This window comes from Phalaenopsis equestris, unplaced genomic scaffold, assembly GCF_001263595.1.
Source record: "Phalaenopsis equestris unplaced genomic scaffold, ASM126359v1 Scaffold000002, whole genome shotgun sequence".
Classification (NCBI taxonomy): Eukaryota; Viridiplantae; Streptophyta; class Magnoliopsida; order Asparagales; family Orchidaceae; genus Phalaenopsis; species Phalaenopsis equestris.
The window spans coordinates 30,318,087-30,343,952 of record NW_018164444.1 but is presented as its reverse complement, the minus strand read 5'-3'; the positions used below and the strand labels follow the sequence as shown (position 1 = coordinate 30,343,952).

Below are 25,866 nucleotides of genomic sequence, written 5' to 3'. Positions count from 1 at the left end.
TATATATTATTGCCTTAACATCATATAAAGTCAAAGTCTCTTTTCAATGAGAACAAAATTGTTTCTAATTTGTGCTGAATATTTGAGAACATATATTGGCCGTTAAGTTATTGCAAATTAATAATTCTCATTTAGTACTAATTTGTTTTTGTCAAATTGACAACTACCATGCAATGAATAATTAGTCATGAATGGTCTCACCCAATCTCACCAATGATGCAATAATCGTGTCCCCGGATTGAAAATATATTTTGCATTGGACAATATCGAAAATGACAAAATGAAGCTAATCAATGTGAAAATGATTGAATGATTCTCAGACCTAACTAATTTAACTAATACATTCCTTTCATATATATATATATATTTCAAAATAAAAGATAAAATAAATGGATAATTACATACATAGCATCTGATACATTGCTATTTAAAAAAATCTTGCATTTAATTAATATTTTTGAACTAATGAGACGCGTGTGTTAGGATTTAAAAATTTTTCTGTGCGGACTCCCGACGTACATCTACGTGCGGCGCAGTGTATTCCTGAGTTATTTTCAAGTTATTTTTGGGTTATTTTCAATAATCCCGAAATAACCCCGAAATTTGGGTTATTTCTGGGTTATTTCGGGATTATTGAAAAAAACCTGAAGATAACTCAAAAATAACATGCACCGCACGTAGAGGTACGTTAGGTGTCCGAACAGAAAATGCGCGCGTCAGGACAATTTAGAATTTGATAAAATTGGAAAATATGGGAGGGGGTTTTATCATGAAGTTTGATATTTGAGCGAGAATTTGAAAAATAGATGAAAGAGAGTGATAGAATTGTAAATAGCAATGTTGAGGTGCTATCTATGTAAATAACCCTAAAATAAAATAGGAAGATTTAAATGCATACCACTTAATTCCTATGTAATTATATATCTAACATATAAGCTCCCCTTTTTTTGCATATATATGTTGCATGAAAAGGGTAGTTTTTAGAAGTAAAAATAGTAATATTTTTAATGTGATTTTAAAGATTTGAGCGATATAAATATAAATGCATGATTGTTAGAAATGTAAATATGTAAGAATGTAAAGGCTCCATGACAACATTTTTGGTTTTTTTTTTTTTGACAGGCTTCTAAGAGATAATTAACATGTCAGCAAGATTTTCTTAAAACCTAAATTTAGGTCAAATATCAACCATATAGAAACTTTTCAAATAAGTAGTTAAATATTTCTGCATTTAATGTGTATAATGACAAAAATATAAAAAAAGACTTTCATCAAATTGCGAGGATTTATGTCCATACGAGACGACAAGTAGCTTTCTAATAAAATGAGGCATAGTTTTGCAATGATCTCCTAACGGGATCTCCTCATCCAACATTTTCCGTACATGCGATCTCTGTATGTAATAATTTCTCCTAAAGATGATAGCCGAATGTTTTTGATTGGCACATTGGAAACCTATCGTAAGGACCCAAAAACACCTTATATATAACCAACATGAGTTACAATTTCAAATGACTAAGATTTAGGCCATAATTTAGGCAGTTTGAAGTTAAGGGGTATTTACATAATCATACAATATAAGACAATCATTTATATTTGCAGGCATATCACTCAAATCTTCAACATGTCAAACATACCGCTATCACTATCATTACACGCATAACATTATGACACTAAAATGTTATAAATGTAAAAGCCAAACTTTAGGTGCTAGATATGTAAATATGTAAAATTTATGTGAAATGCATGTAAATAACTTTTGACGTGAAACAGATGACAAATCTCTACTATATCCACTGCTACTGTCCAAATTCTGTTTAATTCGTTCTAATTGAGTTATAATTTATTGAGGCTTTTATGAGTTATGGAATATCAATTAATATGGACATTATTAAATCATTAATAGAATCGAAATCAACCAAGGCTTAGAACTGCTAAGTTATGAAGTTCAGTTAATACCTTCTAAAAATATCTGATACGTAAACATTTATAATATCTATTATTTAAGATATTTCAACAAACTTATTTTGAAATTTTATATTTTTCAACCATATTATTTGTTATTATAAGAAAATCATTATCAGGAATATAAATATCTAAAATGCCAAGGCGAAGGCGATGGAATTCATTAATCATAAATATAATTTCAATTTTTTTATCGGGGTCTGATCCAGTTAAAATAATTCACAATTTAATGGTAAGTACACAAACTCACTCTCCTAATTTAGGAAATATGAATTATAAAGTTGTTGTACAAAGATAATTAAACAATAATAGACGTAACAGGCTATGAAGAACGTAGTCGATTGCTATGGATGTGTAGTTCATCGAAAATGTTATAGACAGTGCTTGTAGCAGCAGCTTGTCGTAGATGTCATAGTTGAAATTTTTTGTGATAGTTGGTCATTAGGGTAGTAGATGGTTGTTTCAAGAGTGTCAGTTGACCACAACAGTCGTAGTATAGAGCCACAGAAGCTGTGAGCCACGTAGTTTTAAGTTGGTCGTGTGGTCGTAGGCTACATAGGTTGGAGTTGGAAGCTGCAAGGGTTGTGAGCCAGATAGGTCGTAGTGGTCACATAGGTTCTAGTGGAGCCACAATATTGTAGGCCACGAAAGCCAAAATTAGGGTTTGTATGAGTTGTGGAACACGTAAGTCGTAGTTGGTCACGCAGGTCGTAGTGGTGAACTGCAATATTTTTGTAGATCAAGAAGGCTGACATTAGGGGGTTGCTTAAGCTGGAACACCTAGGTCATAATTAAGTCACGTAGGTCATAGTGGGTCGTGTGGATCGTAGTGATGAGTTGCAATGACGTCTGTAGGCTACATTGGTTGGAGTTGAGAGCTACACGAGCTGTGAGTCACGGAGGTCGTAGATGGTCAAATAGGTTGTAGTTGAGCGATAATACTGTAGGCCACGAAGGCTAGATTTGGGGGTTGTATGAGTTGTGAAACACGTAGGTCATAATCATGCAGTTCGTAGTGGTGAGCTGCAATAATTTTCGTAGGCTACATAGGCTGGCGTTAGGGGGTTGTATGAGTTGTAGAACACGTAGACCGTAGTGGTGAGCTATAATAAAGTTTGTGAGCCACAGAAGTTGGAGTCGAGAGCCACATGAGCTATGATAACATCTATAGGCTGCAAAGTTCGGAGTTGGAAGCTACATGAGCCGAGATAACGTTCATCAGCCGCAAAGGCCTGAGTTTAGAGCTACACAAGTTGTAAGTCGCGTAAGGCGTAGTTGGCCACATAGGACTTAGTGGGGAGTCACAATAATGTCAGTAGGATGTGGAGCCCCGATTTGGGGCTGCTCGAGTTGTTTTAACGCTCGTAAGTCGCAAAGGTCGTGTTGGGAGCTGCAAAAGCTGTGATAACGTTCGTAGGTCACTGAGACTGGAGTTGGAAGTTTCACAAGCTGTGATAACATACGTAGGTCATAGAGCCCGGAGTTGAGAGCTGCACGAGTTGTGATAACGTCTGTAGACAAAAAATGTCAGAATTGAGAGCTGCACGAGTTATGGACCTATAGACCACAATTTTCCACATAGATCGTAGTTATAAAGCTATAAGGAAAGAACTTCAGAAATCTAGAGAGGGTCATCACATGCAGAGTACATTGTAACACTATCCCAGGGATGAGTTATTGTACTATCTTTAGAGTCTGTTGTTGCACTATTTTCGTAATGCATCGGGTTGCATTGTTACGTCATCATCAAGGTGTGTTCTTACATTGTCCTCAAATGTGTTGTTACACCATATTCAGGACACATTTTTACATTATGTTTAAAATGATGTACTGGTCCACCAGGTGTTGTGCTATTTTACAATGTATGTTGGGATGTCGCAACGCATGTGATTCCAAAAAAGGCTTTGTCACGACGAGGAAGTGGCGGTCGATGGTGGTCAGCAAGCAGTGGTCGACAGTGGTTGACTGCTACAGTAGAGGGCAGCATACACTGGACTTTCAGTGTAGAACACGAGGGATCTATTCCAAGTACAGGTCTTTTCCTCTGGTCCAATGTTTAGCTCCCCTCTCAAGAAAGGAGTAGGGAATAAAGAAGGAATCCAGACCACTCCAATTAGATAGCCCGAAAAGATTTCCTCGTTTGAACATCGTTCTATGGACATTTGAGTGCTTTAATAATGTCAGAATTGAGTGATATTGAGCTTGTTGAATTCTTCTTGTCAAAACACTCAAATTAATTATAAGCTTGTCAGATTTAGAATCCATGTGGGCTTGCATGTCAGTGGGTTAGTAGGCATGAGGACAGAGCGTGCTAGGCTGGAGGCTTGGACTCGTCGTTGGTGGATGGGTTGGATGTTGGACTGACAGGGCCCACCCGCTAGCCATGTGATGCCATTCCACAATTTGGAGGGCCCGCCATGTCGGCAATCTAGATGAGATTCAGATAGCGGTGGATCCAATGGCACGGGGAAGGTGGTTTGGTATAGGCAAATCAAGGGACAGGGTAGATCTTAAGGCCCCGATTAGGGAAACAGATCTTGGGGCCCAAATTAGGCAGAAATAAGATTTATATAGGTTCGAAAATAGCTAAGATTTTGGCCTTTAGGGTCTATAAAATGGGGCCCAAGGGGAGTAGGACCTCAGCCAGGTGAAGAGCGAGGCCCAAGGGAAGGAAGAGGTGGAGAAAGAGAAGAAAGAGGCACAAGGAGTAGCAAGATGAAGAAGGAAGAAGATAAAAGGGGGAGCCAAAGTCAAGGAGGAGCAAGAGGGTGGAGAACGAGGCCCAAGCAAATCAAGGAAGGGAGCCCAATGAGATGAAGAAAGGCCAGAAATGTTCTACTATGCATTCTAAAGGTACTTTTAAGCCTTTTGGAGCCTGAAGAGGAAAGGTGAAGAAGGATTTGGAGTCTCTCCGTTGTGCAATCTAGATAGATTTTTCTTGAAGGAAAAATGGAGTTTCCCTGTTGTGTATTACCAAAGGGATCCTTCATGAAGAAAAGTTAGAGTTTCCTCGTTATACATTTCGAAGGAGATTCTTTGGTCTCCCCACTGCCACAGTGTTATCTGAAGGAGACTTCCGATGTTGCGACATGTCGCATCCGGGAATTTCCCTCACCCTTAAGAATAAAAAAAGTAACATAATTTTGAGAAGGCAATGTTGTTATCCTTTGAAGATGAGCTAGTCCTTTCTTTGAGGGCATGGAAGACTGAGCTTTAACAAGATCGACCACCTCCAAGGCAAGCACAAGAAGGTGAATAACTTCTTGAACATAACACAAAGACTATGCAAGCTTTTCAAGCAATGATGTTAGCTCTTGCAGAAGAGAACATGAAGCTACGGATCTTCTGACAATGATGAGGATGGTGAAGTGGATCGATATCTTTTCTTCTACTAACTTGTTGATGATTTTGTGCTATTGTGGTAGTGTGTTGATTTATGTAACTCTTTGTCTGCTTTATGATATTTGTATACGGTGATAGGGCATTTGTCTTTACGTCTGTCCTCTACTTGATGTAGTAAGAACTTTGATGTTACTTATGAGGCTGCTTTCGCCCATCCATTTGAGTTGTGGCTGCCCCCATTTCCTGGATAATTACAAGAATGCTTGTTTTTTCCTAGGTTGTTTAGTCAAAGTGCATATGCTAAATGACTGCAGCCTACAGTGAAAGAAGTCTGTTGTAATCCATAAAGGATGTAAGATCTGTCCTAGGTTGTATAGTCAAAGATGTTCGACACTGTTAACATGTATTAGAACATAGTTGAAAGGAGAATTCTTTAGGGATGTAAGATCCATCCTAGGTGGAATAATCGAAGATGCTCGATGAAATTAACCTGTATTGAAACATAGTCAGAAGGAGAATCTGTTAAGGATGTAAAACTCATCTTAGGTTGTATAGCCTGAGATGCTCAATGACGTTAACTTATATTGAAACATAATCAAAAAGAGAATCCATGAAAGATATAAGACTCATCCTAGATTGTATAGCTAGAGCATTCGCTTCACGACATTAACTTGTGTTGGATAAAGTTTTATGAAAACCACCAAGAATTTTTTATATATCTGAGACTGTTAGTAGAAGTTTCTGCTTGATGACTGTAACCTGTGATGGAAAAGGTCGAATCAAGTCCATTTGGTATCGATTAAGCCCAAATGAGGGGTGAAAAATTTTATGTATTTCTCGATATTGGGTGTAAGTTGCAATCAACCGTACTCTTTCTTGGAAATATGGTTGACATCCCACCAATTAAAGATGTATATCATTGGGATACGATGAAGAGGCTTGACATTACGAACTTCAAGATTGTACCAAATGGAACCTTCTCCAACAAACGATGCCAAATTGATGTGTTGAAAGTTTAGCAACGATAGAGTGATTATTTAATGTCTTTGCGTTGTACGAAAATCCAACACACTCAAGTAACTAAAAAGAAACAGAAGAAAACACCTCGATTTTTAGTAGAAAACTCTAAAAAAGAGAAAAATCATGGGGTCAGGCCTTGTTAAAATAATCCACTATAAATGATGAGTGTACACGTCCATTCAAAATTGATCTTTGAAAATGTACAATTGTAGTTCATCGATAATAATCATAATTTTGTTGTAATAAAAGTAACTCGGTGATAGTAGGTTGCAAATATCGCAGTTGATTGTTATGGAGGCAATAGCCCACCGTCAACGTGGTAGAAAATGGCTATAGCACCAACTTATCGTAGAGCTCGTAGTTCAAAGTCATGATAATAAACCATGTGGGCGTCGATTTGCCACAGATGTTGTAGAAGGAGCTGCATAAGCTGGGTCACATAAGTCGTAGTTGGTTGTGTGGGTCGTAGTAGTAGCTGCAATGATGTCCGTAGAATGCAGAAGCCAAAATTGATAGCTAAATGTGCTGCAATAACGTCCATAGGACTCAGAGGTCGGAATTGAAGGTTGCAGAGCTGTGGAACACATGGGTCGTCATGGTGAGCCACAATAACATCTGAAGATTTAGCGCAACATATGTTGTCAAATCTGTAAGCCGTAATTAATCACATAGACCATATAGTGGTAATCGTAATAATTTTCGCAGACCACATATGTCAGAGTTGGGAGATGTGAAGACCGTATATGTAAATATCAATGTACGACATCAACCTTATTGGTGATAGCATTAGTGTTGAGGGTAATAGTGGACCTTTGTTGTGACTACAAACATCAACATTAGTGCTAATCGTAATAATTTTCGCAGACCACATATGTCAGAGTTGGGAGATGTGAAGACCGTATATGTAAATATCAATGTACGACATCAACCTTGTTGGTGATAGCATTAGTGTTGAGGGTAATAGTGGACCTTTGTTGTGACTACAAACATCAACATTAACGTTAATGGCCAACATTAGCATTGATATTGACAACTATCATCGATCTTGTTTGCAAATACGAGTGTCATCATTGACGTTGAGAACAAGAATCAATTTTGATGCAACATTAGATGTCGATATTAGTGACAATGACAAACAATGATGTAATCATCAACAGAGTACCATAGTTGATCACATGCTGACCTTATTAACAATGGCAACCATTTAACAAATTATTTCCAAAAAACAATAGCTGAAGCTCTGAAATTATTTTAAATGAAAGGCAAAAGAGCACATGAAGCCAATTCATCTGTAATTCATAAAAGTACCTCTCCATCACAATAGGTTAATTAAGATAAGTTTAATGACAAACAACCGCACCAAATTTGTTACCTACCGTCCAAATTGGTAAAGCAGCCAAAACAAACTGTTGCATATTAGCACATCATAACATCATAAAACAAGTTTATTCATACATAATAAGTATTACCTGTCTGTAGCCTCAGATTTAACCTGCATTAAAAAAAATAAGCAAGTTAAGTATCCCTGCAATTCAAAATAGAAAAAATGGTGAATCATGAAGAATCTTCCAGTAAGAAAACTGGTTTAGTTTGTTAGGCCTATGAAGCGCTTACAGTAAGGAACAATCTTCCACCTCTGGTTCTTTCCCTTGAGCCATTCCCAGAGAACAATAAAGGTTCCATCATGAACTCCGCCGTGCTCTTCATCTCCATTAAATGCATCAAAGTTCAGGAGAATATTGTTCACCATCCTGATGCAACGGAAACCATCACCCAAGTCTTTGCTCTCAGTCCAAAGAACTGACACATCGGGGCTGTTGGGGTTGTATGGGACCAAGCTAACCTGAAAAAGAATATCATTACTGATGAATTGGGTGATCAAGTATGGACACAGCACAAACTCGATGGTATTTTATATGATACTTAATATTACAGAGAAATGAAACAAATCAAAAACAAAAATTTAAGCAGACAATAAGTTTCAAAGGTAGCAACTGAAATGCACGCACAAATAATATGTAAAATACTTAAAAGATGGTAAAAATTGAGAGAATTAGATGTTTTTTTTTTTTACTACAAGATTTTTGTAGTATTTATATATCCCAGGAGAGCTTCTAATAACCTAAATATAAAACCAAGGAAGAATAGATATAGCAGTCTATAAATTGATGAGTAAGCAGAAAAATTAGGATAGTTTAGGAAGTTATGAGGTGACTGTAATAATCCCATGAAGTGGCGTTAAGCAAATATGGAAGATTGAGAATTATTGGGCTCGATGAAATATTGATAGATATACAATTAGTGGAGACATAACTTATGGGAAATTTATTTTTCACGCCCTTCAAATGAAAAAATGGATGTTGTTCATTCCAACCAAACTTGCATGTCAACTTTTGAAATATTATTAGTAAAAGTCCTTGAGAGAGAATGTACAAGTTGGATATTTGTAATCACACACGGAGTACAGAATAAACAAATGTCCAGCTTCTTCATTATAAAAACACCCACTTAAATATATTCTCTCAGAAATGAAGGTGACTGGTCATCCCAACAAAGGACATTTCCATTCAACCTTAAAAAATTTAAAAAAAATATTTAGCCATAAAATTTTATAAACCCCTGGTTTCATAAACCTAAATTTGGCTTCCACTTTTATTTTTCTAAGTCGCAAGGCTGCATCTTTAAAAATGTGTAATATTCAGAAGTTTACTTCCTATCAACCATAAAACATATAATTGGCATATCCTGCCCCAACAACAACAAAAAACCCTTATCCCACTAAGGGGGGTCGGCTATATGAATCATTTTTCTCCACCGAGCCCTATTGAGTGTCATATTTTTATTTAATTCTAATAAATTAAGATCATTTTTTATACAATATGTCCAAGTCATTCTAGGTCTACCTCTGTCTTTCTTAACACAAGTCGAATCTAAAACATCTACTCTCCTAATCGGAGCATCAAATGGTCGACGTTTAAGATGACTCTCTCTAATTCTGTCCTCCACTGGAGCTACAACAGCCCTATCACGGATATATTCATTTCGCATTTTGTCTATAATTGTAAAGCCACTCATCCACCTAATCTTTCCCATCTCGACAAATCTTTACTTAGTTTTATGCTTCTCTTTCAAAGGCTAACATTCAGCGCCATAGAGCATTGCAGATCTCACCACCATCTTATGAAATTTTCCTATCAATTTAAGCGGTACTTTTCTATCACACAATAGGCCCAAAGCATTCCTCTACTTCAACCAACCAACCTAAATTCTATTAATAACATCCCCATCTATATCATCGTCACTTTGAACGATAGACCCGATATATTTAAAGTGTTCACACCTTTTAATAATTTGATCACCCATAGTTACAACCCTGTCACTAGAGCTACATTACTAAAATTAAATTTCCATGTATTCAGTTTTAGTTATATTAAAACGAAGGTCTTTAGACTCCAATGTAGACCTCCATAATTCAAGTTTTTCCTGAGCTTTTTCTATAGTATTATCCAGAGAAGGATATCATCAGCAAAAAACATACACTAAGGTTCATCCTCCAGTAAGAGCATCCATAACTAAAGCAAAAAGATATAAGCTTAAAGCCGATTCTTGATGTAATCCAACTGAAATAGGAAAATATTTGGTCAATCCTCCTGTTTGAACACAAGTAACAACTCTAGTACACATATCTTTAATGACTTGAATATAAGTCATATCAGCACCTTTCTTCTCAAGAACTCTCCAAAGGATAGCTCTTGGAAGATTATCGTAAGCTTTTTCTAAATTTTCCTCCTTATTCTCTGAACTTCTCCATCAAACCGCTCAATAAATGTATATCTTCAATAGTAGAATTGTCTGACATAAATCCAAATTGATTATGAGAAATCATTGTAATGTGTCTTAATCTATGTTCAATTACCCTCTCCCATAATTTTAAAGTATGACACATCAACTTAAATCCTTCATAATTTGCACGCACTTGTGCATCCGTTTTATTCTTAAAAATGGAGACCAAAATGCTCTTCCACTCCTCAAACATCTTTTTAGTTTTTAAAATAATATTAAAGAGTTTAGTAAGACAATAAACTCTCAAATCTCCAATATATTTTCACACTTCAATTGGGACATCATCAAGTCCTATGGACTTTCTATCCTTGATTTTTTTTAAAGCACCCTCAACTTCTTTTTTACTAATATGAAGGTAAAAATGAAACATTTTATTATCATTAATGATATTAGGAATGCTAAGGTCGATCGTATTTTCAAAACTTCATTAAAAAGTTTATCAAAATAACACACCCACCTATGTTGATATCTTTTGCTATTTTCAGCTTTAATTCATATATATTCACCTGCTTTAGTATCTAATATATTATAAAAATCAATAAAAACAAATTTTTTAGCGTCACAGATTATTCTTCTAGACTCCCTACATATCATTTTACATTTTTCTCAGTCCTCTAAATTTTTGCATTTAAACCAATTTTTATAACATAACTTCTTATAGTTTATCTTTTCTTGCACATTATTATTCAACCACTAACTATTTTTTATTTATAGAAATTTTTTCTTTTAATAGTGTTTGCTAATTTATCCCACATAGAATTTACTTCTTCATGAACACTTGAATCTTGACGATAACTCATAAAAATAATTTTATTTGTGTCATTAGGTGCCTCTGTCTAATTCTACGACAATGATTTCTAGTACTCTTTATTTTACAATTTATCTTAAAATCTAGAACTAATAATTGATGTTGAGTACTTAAATCCTCACATGGAATGACCTTACAATCTTTTACATTTTCGACAATCTATTATTCTCATAAAAAAATAATCAATTTGTATTTTATTAGATTCATTCTTATAATTAATAATATGCTCATCCCTTTTGTTCAATAAAATATTACTAATAATAAAATCATACGCTAAAATAAAATCTAATATGGTTCTTACTTCTTCAATAATCACTCCAAAACCGTAGCAATCACAAATATTTCTAAAATCTTCTATCACTCTACCAACATGTCCATTTAAATCTCCTCTAATAAAAATTATTTCTTCAAAAGGTATCATTTGTATTAATTTATTTAGGTCATTCCAAAATTTATCTTTAGAACCTATATTTAAACCTACTTTAGGAGTACAAGCAATTATAATATTAAAAATATTAATATCAACAACAACTCATTTAGTTTCTTGAATACATAAGATATTTATCTTTCCCTGAATCATAATATCAACTCATTCCATTAATTTACATGTGAAAGTACTTAGATTACAGGATCATATCCTAATATTAGTTTCATAGACTAACTTCTTTACTAACATTCATTCGTAATGTGGGAACCATTGCTTATTTGACACTACAATCGGGCGTCGGTGTAGTGGCCTTTGCATACTTTTCACTGTATTCAGGACATACAGAGCGTCGCTTCCAAACAACACCATATTCTTTATACAATGATCAAAATGATTCATGTCATGGTTTTTGGACAAAATTAATAGAATAAATTTATGTATGTATTGTTGAATTTCATACCCTACCCCCACTTAAATAAAATTACTTTATCTGAAGTTACTTTCAAATATTATAAAATTTAATGTACAACCCTAAAGTTTGACTCTTAAAATTGTGTATGGATTGACTTACCACACCAATAATATAAACACTGTTAAGTCTAGTTTGTGATAAATCAATTAATTTTCCCGTAAGTGTTTGATATGATATTTTTTCAATCTCTCATTTTTAGACCATCTCCAAATTTGTAAGTAAATTTAATACAGGTTTATTTCAGTAGCTCTATTATGTTTTTCTGTGACAATAAAAAAATTCTTTGTCAAGAGAGTAAAACCCCAATGTCAAGTACTTTAGCTTACCCAATTCTTTGAATTCATATTTTTAAAGAAAACTTTCATTTAAAATCTATACATCTTCCAAGTCACCACTTATTACGATGATGTAATCAACAGAAACAACAATGTAAGTTCCTTGTAAAGTCTATGTGCTTCAAAAATAAAATTAGGCCAACTTACTCGAGTTTTATCCCGGGTTGAGCATTATTGTCGCAATTCTTCCAAACAATGCCTTTGAAAATTGCTTTAATCCATATAATAAATTTTAGTGGAGCGTCTACATACAGGCACCCAAAACATTACTATTTACAAATCAAGCACCCTCTTCCATTCATTTTTCAAAATCTCACTCAAGTATCAAAGATCATGATAAAATCCCAACCCATATTTTTTATTTTTATCAAAATCACAATGGTTTGATCGTGGAAAGCGTGAATGCATCAGTTTGATAGTTTAAAAATCATCTAGGTGCTTGATTTGTAAATAGCAATGTTTCTTGTGCTTCGTACGTAATTATCCCTATTTTACTACAAACTTTTGCTCAGTGATTGAGCAAAATACTAATGAGACCTCTATAAATACCTACTATAGATTAACATGTAAAAAATATAATTTTAGCATTAAATTGTTCAAAGATTTACACAAATACCTAAACTTCAATTACTACATATATGTCGTCTTACCTATGCATGAAAAAATGTATTACACTTTTCAAAAGTTAAAACAGTGATATTTTTGATGTGATATGAAAGATTTTCATGGTATAAATGTAAAAAATAAAGCTAAGGTGCTAGATATGTAAACACAAGAATTTGGAGGTATGTATGTAAATGCCCCAAAAACATTATATTTTTCAGTCCTTGTTAACTGCTAATAATAAAAAAACTCATATTCGAGTTAGCAAAATGAGTAATGGTCTCAAGATAAATAATTTCATATATTTTTTTAGTACATATTTTGACACAATTCCAGCCTTATATATTTCTAATGAGCCATCGAGTATGTATTTTACAATGAAGATCCATTTACACCCTATTACTTTTTTTTCCCTTTGATAGTTTCATCAATTCCTAGATTTTAATTTTTAAAGGATTTTAATTTTTTCTCTCGCAACATTATTCCAATTGTCATTATTTAATCCATTTACACCCTATTAATTTATTTTTCCTTTGATAGTTTCATCAATTCCTAGATTTTAATTTTTAAAGGGTTTTATTTTTTTCTCTCACAACATTATTCCAATTGTCATTATTTAAAGCCTCAAATACTTTGATGAACATAAATAGGCATAATTGTTGGCGATAAAAAATTTTTGAAATAAAAAAAATTAAGTGTAAAAGGTGTTCAATTGAAGCAGTTTTTTTGCAATGTTCCATCAAATGGTTTAGTGACAGATTAATTCAATTGATTTGATTTACTCTGTTAAGATGTCTTTCTCCTTGAGTGAAAAATATAGTGGATGAGAAGAAGGAAGTTCTGATAAAGGCTTAATTTTTGTGGGAGTGGCTAGTACTAAAGTAGAGTTATTTGCTTGGATAAAGGTTCAAAGGAAGGCAATTTTGGAGAAACTTAAAGTAAATATCAACAAAGTAAGCATTCTCTTCATTAAAAGTGACATTAGCATATGCATACACCTTTCCGGTAGAGGAATGGTAGCATTTCTACTCCTTTTAAGTGAAAGAATAGCCATAAAAATTTGGCTATGACGTGAGAAAGACTATTGATCCCAACGACACCTAATCGGTTTACGATGTGAGTAGTGTTAAAATAGCTCCCCCTATAATTATTTTGAAACATTTCTTTGAAAGAGGAAAGCTCTTGTGGTAGCAAATAGTGTGTTTTTTTCCTTTTTGTTCATTTTGTCATCCCATTTTGTTGAGGTATTTATACACAAATGAAACTAATGTATTATTCCTTTTCTCGAAAAACTTAAGGGAATAGTTAAAAAAATTTTAGTATTGTTGGACCTAACCAATTGAATTTTAACATTAAATTAATTTTTTATCATGTTGAAAAAAGTTTAAAAGAAGATACTTGCATCACTATTAAATTTTAATAGAAAGATCCATAACACACAAGTGCAATCAATAATAAAAGACAAACCAGTGAACCCCATATGTGTTAGATGTCGATGATGGTATTCAGATAACACCAATAATGTAAGCAAATGAATTTTGGGTAGTTCTGTTACTTATTGCAAAACTAATACAACTGTTCTTTGCTAACGCGCAAAAAAAAGGATGGCCAATACATAGGTACTGAAGCCATTGGATTTAGAGACTTCTAGAAGGAAGAAAAATATAATAGGCAGTTTAGAGTTTTCTTAGTCATTGGATTAAGTAAGGGTGATAGAGACTTTTCTTTTAAAGCAAATTCAATCGTCCTCTCGTGCCCAACTTTGAACTAAATAATATGAATGATAAAATACACCACTATATTTTGAATCTATAATTAGCTTTTACAAAGCGTAAATGTTTATGAAAAATTAGATACATGGAGGATATTTTAATTAAAGAGGGATTTGTTTATAAGAACTACCAAAACAATAAAGGTCATCAAAGATCCAACGATAATGGTTATTTTCTTGGTTCTAGGAAAAAGAGACTAATGAACTCTGTGGAACATTAAAGTAGGCGGAAATAATGAAAACAAAATTGATACAGATGAGATTCATTAAGATCGATTTTTAACTGACTCAAAAGTATAGATGTTGTACACATAGATGTGATTTAATATGACATGGTTTCTAAGACACACAGTACAAGTCGCCAAAAAATAAAAATGATGAAGCCCGAGGGAACATACAAATTCACAAGATTATTCTTTACGATTGGAGAGTGGCAAATGCAGTAAAAAAGAACCTGCATAAGTTTATGAAATAAGCCATTGCATATGATATACAATAATATGTGAATAAATAATACAAATAGGGCACTCAAGCTTACCCCACCAAACATACGATTCAATTATGGGAGTCACAATGAAGCATTTTTCTATTAGTTTGTAACAAACGATTTTTACATCTTATATCCGAGAAAAAGGCGCAAATCAGAAGTAATGAAAGATAAAATGCTTGATGAAAGAAAACAACAAGTAGGAAAATACAGCAAAAGAAAATTTTGTCCATTCTTTTCATATAATTATGATTAAAATATAAACGTTTCTTATTCAACAATAATCCGTAAACATGAAACATAGAGAACCCATACTCGAACAATGTTAGAAATGTTATATACCAAAGGACAAAATGAAGCCCAGCACATTTGACTTATGAAGACCTATCAATGAAAAAATTAAAGCTAAGGATGAAAACCTATCAATCTAAAGATTAAGATAAAAAAAAAGTGTATTGTTAGCATGTTAATAACTCAATTATTTCAGTTCCAATGTAAAACTATTCTCTACTCAAGCGTATTTCAATAAGCTATCGTATGATTCCTCCAAATTGATGATTAACACTCTGCCCTAAAAAGAAAATTCAACACGATAAAATAACATGCACAATAAGTCTACTCAACAACGAAAAGCTAGAGTGGGCGTCGTATGCATTTGAACCAGCAATAGTAAAATTCAAGCCACAAAATTAAAAAGGTGAATGAAACATTTGATTCTAATCATATCATCAGCTCTGATACCATTTGTTATTAACGAAAAACACCATAGCATGATTTAAGATCAATATAATAGTAAAAATGCATCTATCAACCCACTAGAGTTTTTGAGTATTGGAGAATCAATGTGAGAGATTTATTACAACAATCAGAGAACATTCATGAATCTAAGACAATTGAAAAGTAAAGGAAAAAAATTAAAACTTAAAATTATACTTTACACAAAAACGATTTGAGCACATTTCAAGTCAATTTTGTGCTTTTCAAAATACGCTCAAATATAATTAGAGTGGACTAAAAATAGGAATTTAAATGAATATTTATATCAAATATACAATCTATATAATTTATTATATAAAAATAATATTTATATACAATTAATTAGTTAGCATCTACTTCCCAAGTCAATTTCAAACTAAATCATTTTTAGGACCAATTAGCCTGATTGAAAAGATTTAAATTTTGCATAATGTGCAAGCTATGTTTAAATCAAAATTTTCAATTTTGAGTCACTTCAAACTCATTATAACTCGACTCTTGGAGGAAATACCCGTCACAAGATCGTCTTAAGGGAATTGTTATGCATTAATAGAAATTTCATCAACAAACTCTATCTAAATAAGAGATTTTACCCGCTTTGCATGCAAGAAAGTATGCCCATTAAATCACAATTTGAATGAATTTAATTCCAAAGATACAATGTAAGAATACAAATTTGATGGTAGATATAAAAATCAAGATTTCTTACTCCAGTGTTCATTATCTGCCTCTTATAGGCATTTTCATAACATTGTGTTATATGTAAAATATACAATTAGCTTATAGAATTTCGAAAACTTGCTTCTTTCGAAAGATGAAGATGATAAATGTGAAGATATAAATGATGATAAACTAACTAAAAGTTTCACAGTCACGTGAGACCAACTAGACGAGGTATAACTCTAAGCATGTAAAAGAAAGTCTCGTGATTGATACAAAACATTTCATGCCTTTATAATAAGAATAGATAAATAGAAGGGGGTAGCTAAAAAGAGGCATAATCTTTGCCAAAGATAAAGCTTATGTCAAAAATGTTTCGGTACTAGTTTCTCAACTCCCAAGTAAACATTTGAAAAGGGGTTAGAATTTTTATGGATTACAACTTTCTTAATAAGATGCATCTTAATTTTATTTTATACTGGTGCTAATGAATTTTTAATAAGTTGTGATATAAGCAAATTTTAATATAAGCATCAAATAAATGAAGCTGGAAATTAGAAATAGCATAATTGAGATATCTTTACTCTTTACACCTTTAGAACTAGACTCATTTACGATACCATGATAAAAAAAAGAGTTATTTTTTGTCTAATATTTTATGTGAGATCAACGATGAATTTAAATGAAAAAAAATAAATAGCATTTCAAGAAAATTTCATTATTTGAATAACTCTTCAAATCTTATAAAGTAATAATTCATAATTCAATTTTCTTTTTGAACAATTTGTAAGTTACTCAATTGACTGCATGTGATGTTGTAGCAAAAAATATTTTTGTTTCAGTTTACAATTCATCTCAACCCATATACGAACGTGCTTATTATTATTATTAACCTTCTTTCAAAATAGTCTACCAAAACATGCTAATTTAACATAAGCAATGTTTAAAGTATATTCCCTTGATCAAGTGACCATTAGCGAAAAGTATTTTCTAAATTAACTAAAAAATATAATAAAGCATTAGAATTTTCCCGACCATTAAAATAAAATATAATTCATATCTATAAAGATGATATCAGAATGTGACTCACAAAAATTTTTAAGTTTCCTATTGCCTATAAAGGATTGAATAAAATCTGCCTATCTTTAAATGTCTCTATTAAAATCATCAATAAGTGTGCTAAACAATAAAATAATAATAATAATAATAATAATAATAATAATGTGTTAAACCTTGACTTACTTTATCAATGGTTATGATAATATTATGATTCTACATGTAGCTATCAAAATGATGTGATAAAAAGCCCGATGAGATGACAAACAAGATATGTAACCCATATGAATTGTTATGTCAAGTTATTTTGCTAATAAAAAGAATCTACTTGCATACAAAATCAATATTTATCAACTATAAATTCAGTTCAAGTGCGTGCCAACATTAAAACAATTTCAAGTAGATCTTAGTTATATCACGCAATTAGTAGCATATTTACTCTAAGAAAATAATCTTATTTTAGTGGCAATAAATGTGGGTAAAGGCCTGCAATCACATACAAATTAATTTTGTAAAGGTTCTTAATGCTTAGAACTATGCTGACATAAAATTTACCAATTAACACAAAATGAGTAGTCATTAATTATAGTACATAATTGAACTTAAATTTATATTGATTCCTTTGAAGAAGACGTAAATAACACAAGCAAAAAAAATTGATGCCTCATTAAAAAAGGCAGACTTGCTTGAAAATCATAGTTGAATTGTAGAATCGAGATATATTTTCTTTTCTTCCTAAAAACATTTTTGTGGACCCATTTTTTGTATGGAATTTTTATCTCGATTGAACTAATTGCTTATATTTCCTCACTTTTCTATACTTCTAAAACTAAACTGTTGAAGTGAGCCAGTTATTTTATGCTCACAAAAAGTGGCTTAGAATGTATGCATAGGAGAGAGTATTTAGATATTAAGGATTAGGTTTGGCATATTAATAGGAGTTTACTAGAATAGGATTAGGATAGAATTTAATTTTGAAGGTTTGAAACTTGGCTGCTTTAAGTGTGGGTTTGTAGACGAAATTAAAGTTTATTAGAAAATTGAATTCTAGTTTGAATTTGAAAATAATTTATTACATTGAGATTAGTAGATTTTGTTAAGGAGTATTTGTTGAGAAATTAGAGCAAAGAAATGCAAGAATCAAGAACCGAACAATCAAAAAAGAACACAAAGATTTAGCGAGGTTCGGCAATATGCCTGTGTCCTCAGAAGCAATAAGCGGCGGCGGTTTTTAGATTTCTTGAAACAATACGTACCCTTTAGGGTTACAAATACAACATATATAACCCTAATGTACAATATATAATTACAAAATTACTCTTGTACCGTACCACGAGAGTGTTGCCCCTGCACCCCCAACTCACTTAACGAAACTCTCCCAATTGGACAGATGTTTCTGCTCCGCTTCGGCATCTGTTCCTTATCTATTATATGAGTCATACCTAACAAATCTCTATCTTGACGAATATCAAGTCCTTTAGAAGAAAATACCCTGGAGTTTCTCACACACCAAAGTGAGTTGGGCTACTATTCTTGACTAGCAACTGTAAATATTCGAGAAGTTCAAGCAATGCAAAAACTTGTTGATAGTAACTGGCTTAGTCAACATATCAGCTGCATTCTCATTAGTATGAACTTTATACAACAGTATCTCACCAGAAGCAATCAACTCTATAATCTTGTGATATCTCACATCAATGTGTTTAGTTCTCGCATGGTACATCTGATTCTTAGCCAAATAAATAGTACTTACTATCAGAATGCAACCGAACTCCACCTTGCTCAACATTCAACTCTTTTACTAGCCCAATATAAGACATCTTTAGCAGTTTCAGTTACTGTCATGTACTCAACGCCATATACTCTGCTTCAGTTGTAGATAATGCCACAATGGATTGAACTGTTGATTTCCAACACATAGGCCCTCCACTAAGAGTAAAAACATACCCAGTTGTAAACCTTCTATCATTTAAATTATCTACATAGTCCGAATTCATATACCCTACAACTGAAGAATCATTTTGTTGACCGCCAGAAATAATCTCATGTTCTATAGTACCATTCAGATACCTTGAAATCCACTTGACTGTTTCCCAATGTCGTCTACCAAGTTTAGACATGTACTTACAAACGTGACTAACTAGATGAGCCAAGTCAGGGCGAGTACATATCATTGCATATATCAAACAGCTAACTGTATTGGCGTATGAAACATTTGTCATGTCTTTGATTTTCCTATCTGTCTTAGGACACTGTTCTGAAGAAAGCTTAAGATGATTTGCCAATGGAGTGCTCACAGGCTTTACTTTGCTCATCCAAACATGTATAGCAATTTTTAGCTACGATGAGATAAGCACAGTCATCTTGAGCCTCTATCTTGATGAATCTTCATTTCAAGATTTTTTTTTGTATCACCTAAGTTTTCATATCAAATTTTTGGCTCAATAAAACTTTTAAATCAAGGATATCATGCATATTCTTTGCAACAATCAGTATATCGTAGACATAAAGTAGTAGAAAAATAAAAGAACCATCATCAAGACACTTAACATAAACACAACAATCATACTCACATCGCTTATAGCCATTTTGAATTATGTAGAAGTCGAACTGCATGTACTATTGCCTAGGAGACTGTTTCAACCCATACAATGATTTCTTTAATCTGCAAATCAGATGCTCATGTCCAGATTGAGTGAACCCCTCTGACTGTTCTGTGTAAATCTACTCCTCCATATCACCATTCAAGAATGGAGATTTAACATCTGCTCTAGATACAAATCTCAAATAACTACTAATGCAAGTACTGTCTTGATTAAAGTATGTCTGATCACAGGAGAAAATATTTCATCTTAATATATCCCCTTATGCTGTAAAAATTCTTTTGATATCAATCGAGCTTGAATGTTTCCCCTTCTTTGTCTGATACAGTTGATTTTCTTTTGTACATCCACTTGCACCCAATAGTCTTCTTTCCCTCATGAAGTTGAACTAGCTCCCATATATGATTTTTCTATAAAGACGTCATATCCTCAATCATTGCACCAATCTATTTTTCTTTCTTCTAGCTAGTGATAGCTCCTTGAAAGGTAATCAGATCATCACTATTGATGAGAAGTGCACTAAAGATCAAGTTTTTATAATTCAATCTGCTTGAATGTCTTATATTGATGCATTTTTGTTTATCTCTAGCTAGATTATAATTTTGCATACCATCTGTATTAGAATCATCAGATATTCGATACTCCTTAGTTGTTACTCGATATTGTTCTAAATTCATCTGCACTGTGTCTGAACTGGAACTATTTTCCGACATCTTGTTTTGATGCTGCTACAATATGAACTGCTCATCAAAAACTACACCTCTACTGATCATCATTTTCCTTGCAATTGAATCTCAAAACTTGTATCCTTTGATACCATTCTTGTAGCCCAAAAAAACATTTCTTGGAATTTATATGAAGTTTTGATATTTCATCATCAGGTACATTTACATAAGCAGGACAACTGATACACCTAAAATATATAGTATTTTTAGACACATTTTTATAATTATTTTTTAGATATTGCGAATTAATGAAAGGTATTTGTGTGTTTTTCTTTCAGGTACAAGTAAAAAGGTGAAAAATACTAAAATGGGTGAAAAAGAATCAAATTTGGAGCAAAAATGTGAAAATTGTGCTAAAGTGTTTTGACACCTAAGCACCGGTGAAACAGAGAAGGCCGCACTTAAACGCCAGAGGCCCCGCGTTTAAGTGTCAGAGACAGTTATTTGGTGGTTTACTTCATTTTGCCGAATTTTGAAGAGATATTTGAGACACCTATTGGCTAAAGATGGTGGTTATGACCACTAGAAACGAAAATATTATTAAAAGACTTATGAAATGAGACATCTTTGGAGAATACATCAAATTGGGACACATTTTGAAGAGCTATCAAGACACCTTTTGGAGATTTATAGAAGAAGGAAGTTGAGACTTTTTGAAGTGTGTTTGAAAGTTCTAAAAAGTGTTGGAAAGGAGAGTTTTGGAGAGATTTTCAGGCACCACAAATTTACATTATCCTTTTTATTTTTTAGTTTTATTGTGAGAGTCAAAAGTGTTGTAAAAGAGAAGAGATTCAAAGGAACTTCAAGAATTTGGTGGAGGATTTGAGATAAGTTTTTATCTTTGTTTTTAAACTACTTTTGATTTTAATCGAGACTTCTTGTTAGTTTGACAATGATTTCTACTTTTAAATTAAACTGTGATTTTATTTTCTCCATGTATTCTGAGTAGTTTTCTTTATCTTTCTCCTTAAAATGATAAGTAATTAAAGTTTGAATGAAAGTTGTGAATAGTATTGATCTTTAATGTTGGAAGAAGTTGTAATGATTTAAATCCATGTATTTCATTTATTTCTTGATTTGGTCTATCCATATGTTAAAATTTGTTGTGAGAACATGTAAGAACCGGGTTGGTATTATCTCAGTCAATAATTGAAAAGAAATACATGAGATTGTATGAATGAAAATGTAATTCATATGATTTAGTGCAAATAAACAAAAAAATAAATTTTGAAGGTTATAAAGTTAGAGGACTTTAGATTTACTGGGGACTTTATTATAGTGACAGGTTAAAGCCCCCAACTTGATTTATTGTTTTAGGTTCTGATACGAGATGTTAGCTCCCAGGTGGAGGGAATCAAGGGAACTCGAGAGTGAGAGCTGGTATCTTCCCTGTCTAGTCGGTATTCAGAACTATTCAAACTTTAAATTAGTCAATGTTCTTTATAGCATCTCTAGTAAGGGTAAAGAATATTATTGTTCATATTTGACACAACACAATTTGCATACTTCCACAATATAATTTATATACTTATTATTGATTCATGATAAGGAGAAATATATATTAATATCAAGTGTTTTTCTTTTACATAAACTCAAGTTATCTTTAGAAGTTTTACTGTTTGTCAAAATATCAAAAATACCAAAAAAAATTAAATTTTACTTATTGATAAAATATCTATACTTTAAGTAATTGTCTTTTTAAAAATAGAAAATTTGTGCATATTGAATATTTTCCTGTGGGTTCAACATTCAGATCTTAATCAAAAAGTCTTATATTACTTGATAACGATACGTATACTTGCGTAGTATCCCAATATATAAATAAATTAAAAAGTTAAATTCTTGTTTTCTCCAGGATCAAGTTTTTTGTTCTGTTATAAAGTAAGATATCATAAGTGAAAAAGATCAGTAAAGTCATTGTTATACTGTTACATATAGACAGTAACATGATCAACAACCAATAATTCGTAAGTGATCAAAATCAACAGCATTATTTGTTCATACCTTTTCTGCAACCTTGTCACCCAATGATGCCCAAGAAGATCTATTAATAAGGTAGCACTTCATACTCAGCCTCTGCCCATAAGCTTGTAAGAAGTCATGTATTCAGTCTCAAGCAGCTTGCCCTTTCAGTTAAGTACATGTTCATTCTTTCTGCAATGTCATTCTGTTGCGGTATCTTGCACACCAAAAAATGCCTATGAATTATATGCTCCTCACAAAATTTCTGAAACTGCAAATCTATGCACTCAGTGTCATTATCAGACCTCAAGTACTTGATCTTTCTGTCAGTTGGTTCTTCACCTTAACTTCTCATAGCTTAAATTTGTGAAAAATTTCAGATTTCTGTTTCAAGAAGTACACCCAAACTTTCCTAAAAAATCGTCAATAAAAGTAACATAATATAGAAATCCACTGAATCATAATTTCCTGGTAGGGCCCCATACATCAATGCACATAATCAATAATCCCTTCAGTTTTGTGATTTTTAGTCATGAAACTGACTTTAATCTTTTTCCAAGAACATAAAACTTACAAATATCGAGATTGCAGCTTTTCATACAATGCAACAGATTTTTTTTATGCATTCAGTCATCCTACACTCACTAAGATAACCAAGACACAAGTGTCACAATTTTATATTATTATCACATGACTCAACAGAATAAACTTCACCTGCAACTGTACTTTCTAACAGTTTATACATATTCTTTGCAGTTAATTTTCTTTTCATCACAATCAATGCACTCTTAACAATTTTAATAGTTTCCCTTTCTTCATCCACTTTAGGAATAAAACTATTTCTATGTAAAGTGTCCAATGAAATTAATTTTTTTTTTCAAATATAAAATGTCTCACATCATATAATATTCTGACAGTGTCATCATACATCTTAATTTTGACTTCACCAATATCAATAGTATTGCAACATCTATCATCACCTAAATGGACATAACACGAATTAGATAATTTGTATGAAGTAAACCACTCTCTATTAGGTGTTATGTGATAAGAGAATCTTGAATCAAGAATCCATGCATCCATGAACTGAGTTGATGAAACTGAAAGCATATCATCATCACTGTAATCTGAATTGTTACTCTGCACCACATTTACAGACTTGGATGATACATCACGTTTCTCATCAGTCTGTTTTTTTAACTTTGGACAATCTCTCGGTTCCTTGCACTTACAGCAATGAATTATTTTTGTCTTTAGACTTTGATCTGAAATTTCATTTTGCAGAACCCAGATCTTGCTTCCTTCAACGATGATAATTACCCTTAGCATATAAACTGTAACTGTGAGAATTTTTTCCTGCATTTTGTTTCCGCTGGCTGCGAGTCAACAATATTGCAGTAATCTCTTCCACTTTGATTGATTCTTTCTCGTATATAAGAGTAGTCAACAGGTGTTCATAAGAGAAAGACAATGAAACAACAAAATTATTGTTCAGTCTTCATCATCAATACTCACATCAAGTCGTGTTAAATCTGTAATTATTTGATTGAAGACATTCACGTGTTGTGTCAGATCAAAGTCTTCTTGCATCTACAACACATACAACCTTTACTTCAGATACAATTTACTTATTTAGGATTTGGACATAACTGAGTTTTTAATTTCTTTCATATTTCTCCTGAAAATTTTAGATTCATTACATAATAAATAACATCATCCGTCAGACATAAATGTATGGTTCCTGCTACCCGTTGTTGCAATTATTCCCAATCTTCATCCTTCATGGTATATGATTTCGTTGATCGTAAAGCCTTCAAGATCTCTTGTTATGCCAACAAAACATTTATCTTAGTTTGTCACAATCCGAAGTTACCAGTTTCATCATACATCACCACTTTGAATTTTGCACCGAACATAGCCATCTCAACTCGCTCCTCCCGTGATCTTATCTGTCTCGAGCTGAAGCCAAACAGACCGCCCATGATCTTTTTCGTCTAAGTCGCGACTGAAGGCAAGTCACATTACTGCAATCTTCTTCGTCTTCGAGCAAAGCCTTCCATTTCTTCCTGCGCTGAATTCCTCTACCTTAAAATCTCACTCTAATACCAATTGATGAGAAATTTGGACAAAGAAACACAAGAATCAAGAACCGAACAATCAAGAAAGAACACAAAGATTTAATGAGGTTCGACAATTAACCTATGTCCTCAGAAGCAATGAGCGGCGGCAGTTTTTAGATTTCTTGAAAATAGTACATACACTTTAGGGTTACAAATACAACATATATATAACCGTACAATATGTAACTACAAAATTACCCATGTACCGTACCGCGAGGCATTGCCCCCGCACCCCCAACCCATTTAACGAAAATCTCGCAATTGGATAGAACCTTCCGCTCTGATCCGCTCAAGCATCCGTCCTTTATCTGGTATATGAGTCGTACCTAACAGTATTATAGGAGAGAGACGAGGGCCAGTAATTAGAGAAAAACAAGTGACACGGTAGTCTCACTGTTCCAGTGAATAAAAACTCAACAAAATGAAAATCCCCACCTAATCTTTGTTTATAGGAACAAAAACAATTAAAGATGGCAGTCAAATAATTCAAACTGTTGAGTGTGGAGCCCAGTTATAATATAATAAATATATATGCTTTTTTTTGCCATTTCTGTAACTACTCCCGCCTATTTGCTTGTGCCTAAGGAAGGTGGGTCCCGCCACCATTAAAGAAGGAAAGGAAATTACATTTGATAAAAAGTGCAACTTGCAGGTGGTTATATTTAAGTGGTTTTATTTTCTCTTCACGTAATATGCCGGAAATGGTTTTTTTTTTTTTTCTTGGCTTCTTGGATAGAACTTCAAGTGTAAAGAAAAGCAAGATTCGGCTCTCCCTCATTCTTCCTCTGTTCTGCGTTGGTTTGCTGGTGAAGGAAGTATCGCAAAGCACGGGGAAGAAGACTTACGGGCTGAAGGATACGAATCAGTAGAATCGCAAGGTGTGCTCTTCGGTGTATCTCGGTGTAGAGAAA

General features: G+C 33.0%; 1 protein-coding gene across 1 annotated transcript in view; it reads right to left on the bottom strand.

Annotated features, from left to right (window-relative positions):
* Window positions 1-7,622: 7,622 nt before the first annotated feature.
* Window positions 7,623-25,866, bottom strand: part of LOC110039341 (ricin B-like lectin R40G3) — a 30,876-nt gene continuing 12,632 nt past the window's right edge. Inside the window, exons 3-4 of the mRNA XM_020744374.1 lie at window positions 7,942-8,170; window positions 7,623-7,819 (exon numbers count right to left, since the gene is read on the bottom strand). Coding sequence (XP_020600033.1) covers window positions 7,815-7,819; window positions 7,942-8,170 — 234 coding nt within the window. The 3' untranslated portion in view covers window positions 7,623-7,814. The remainder of the gene's footprint in view (window positions 7,820-7,941; window positions 8,171-25,866) is intronic.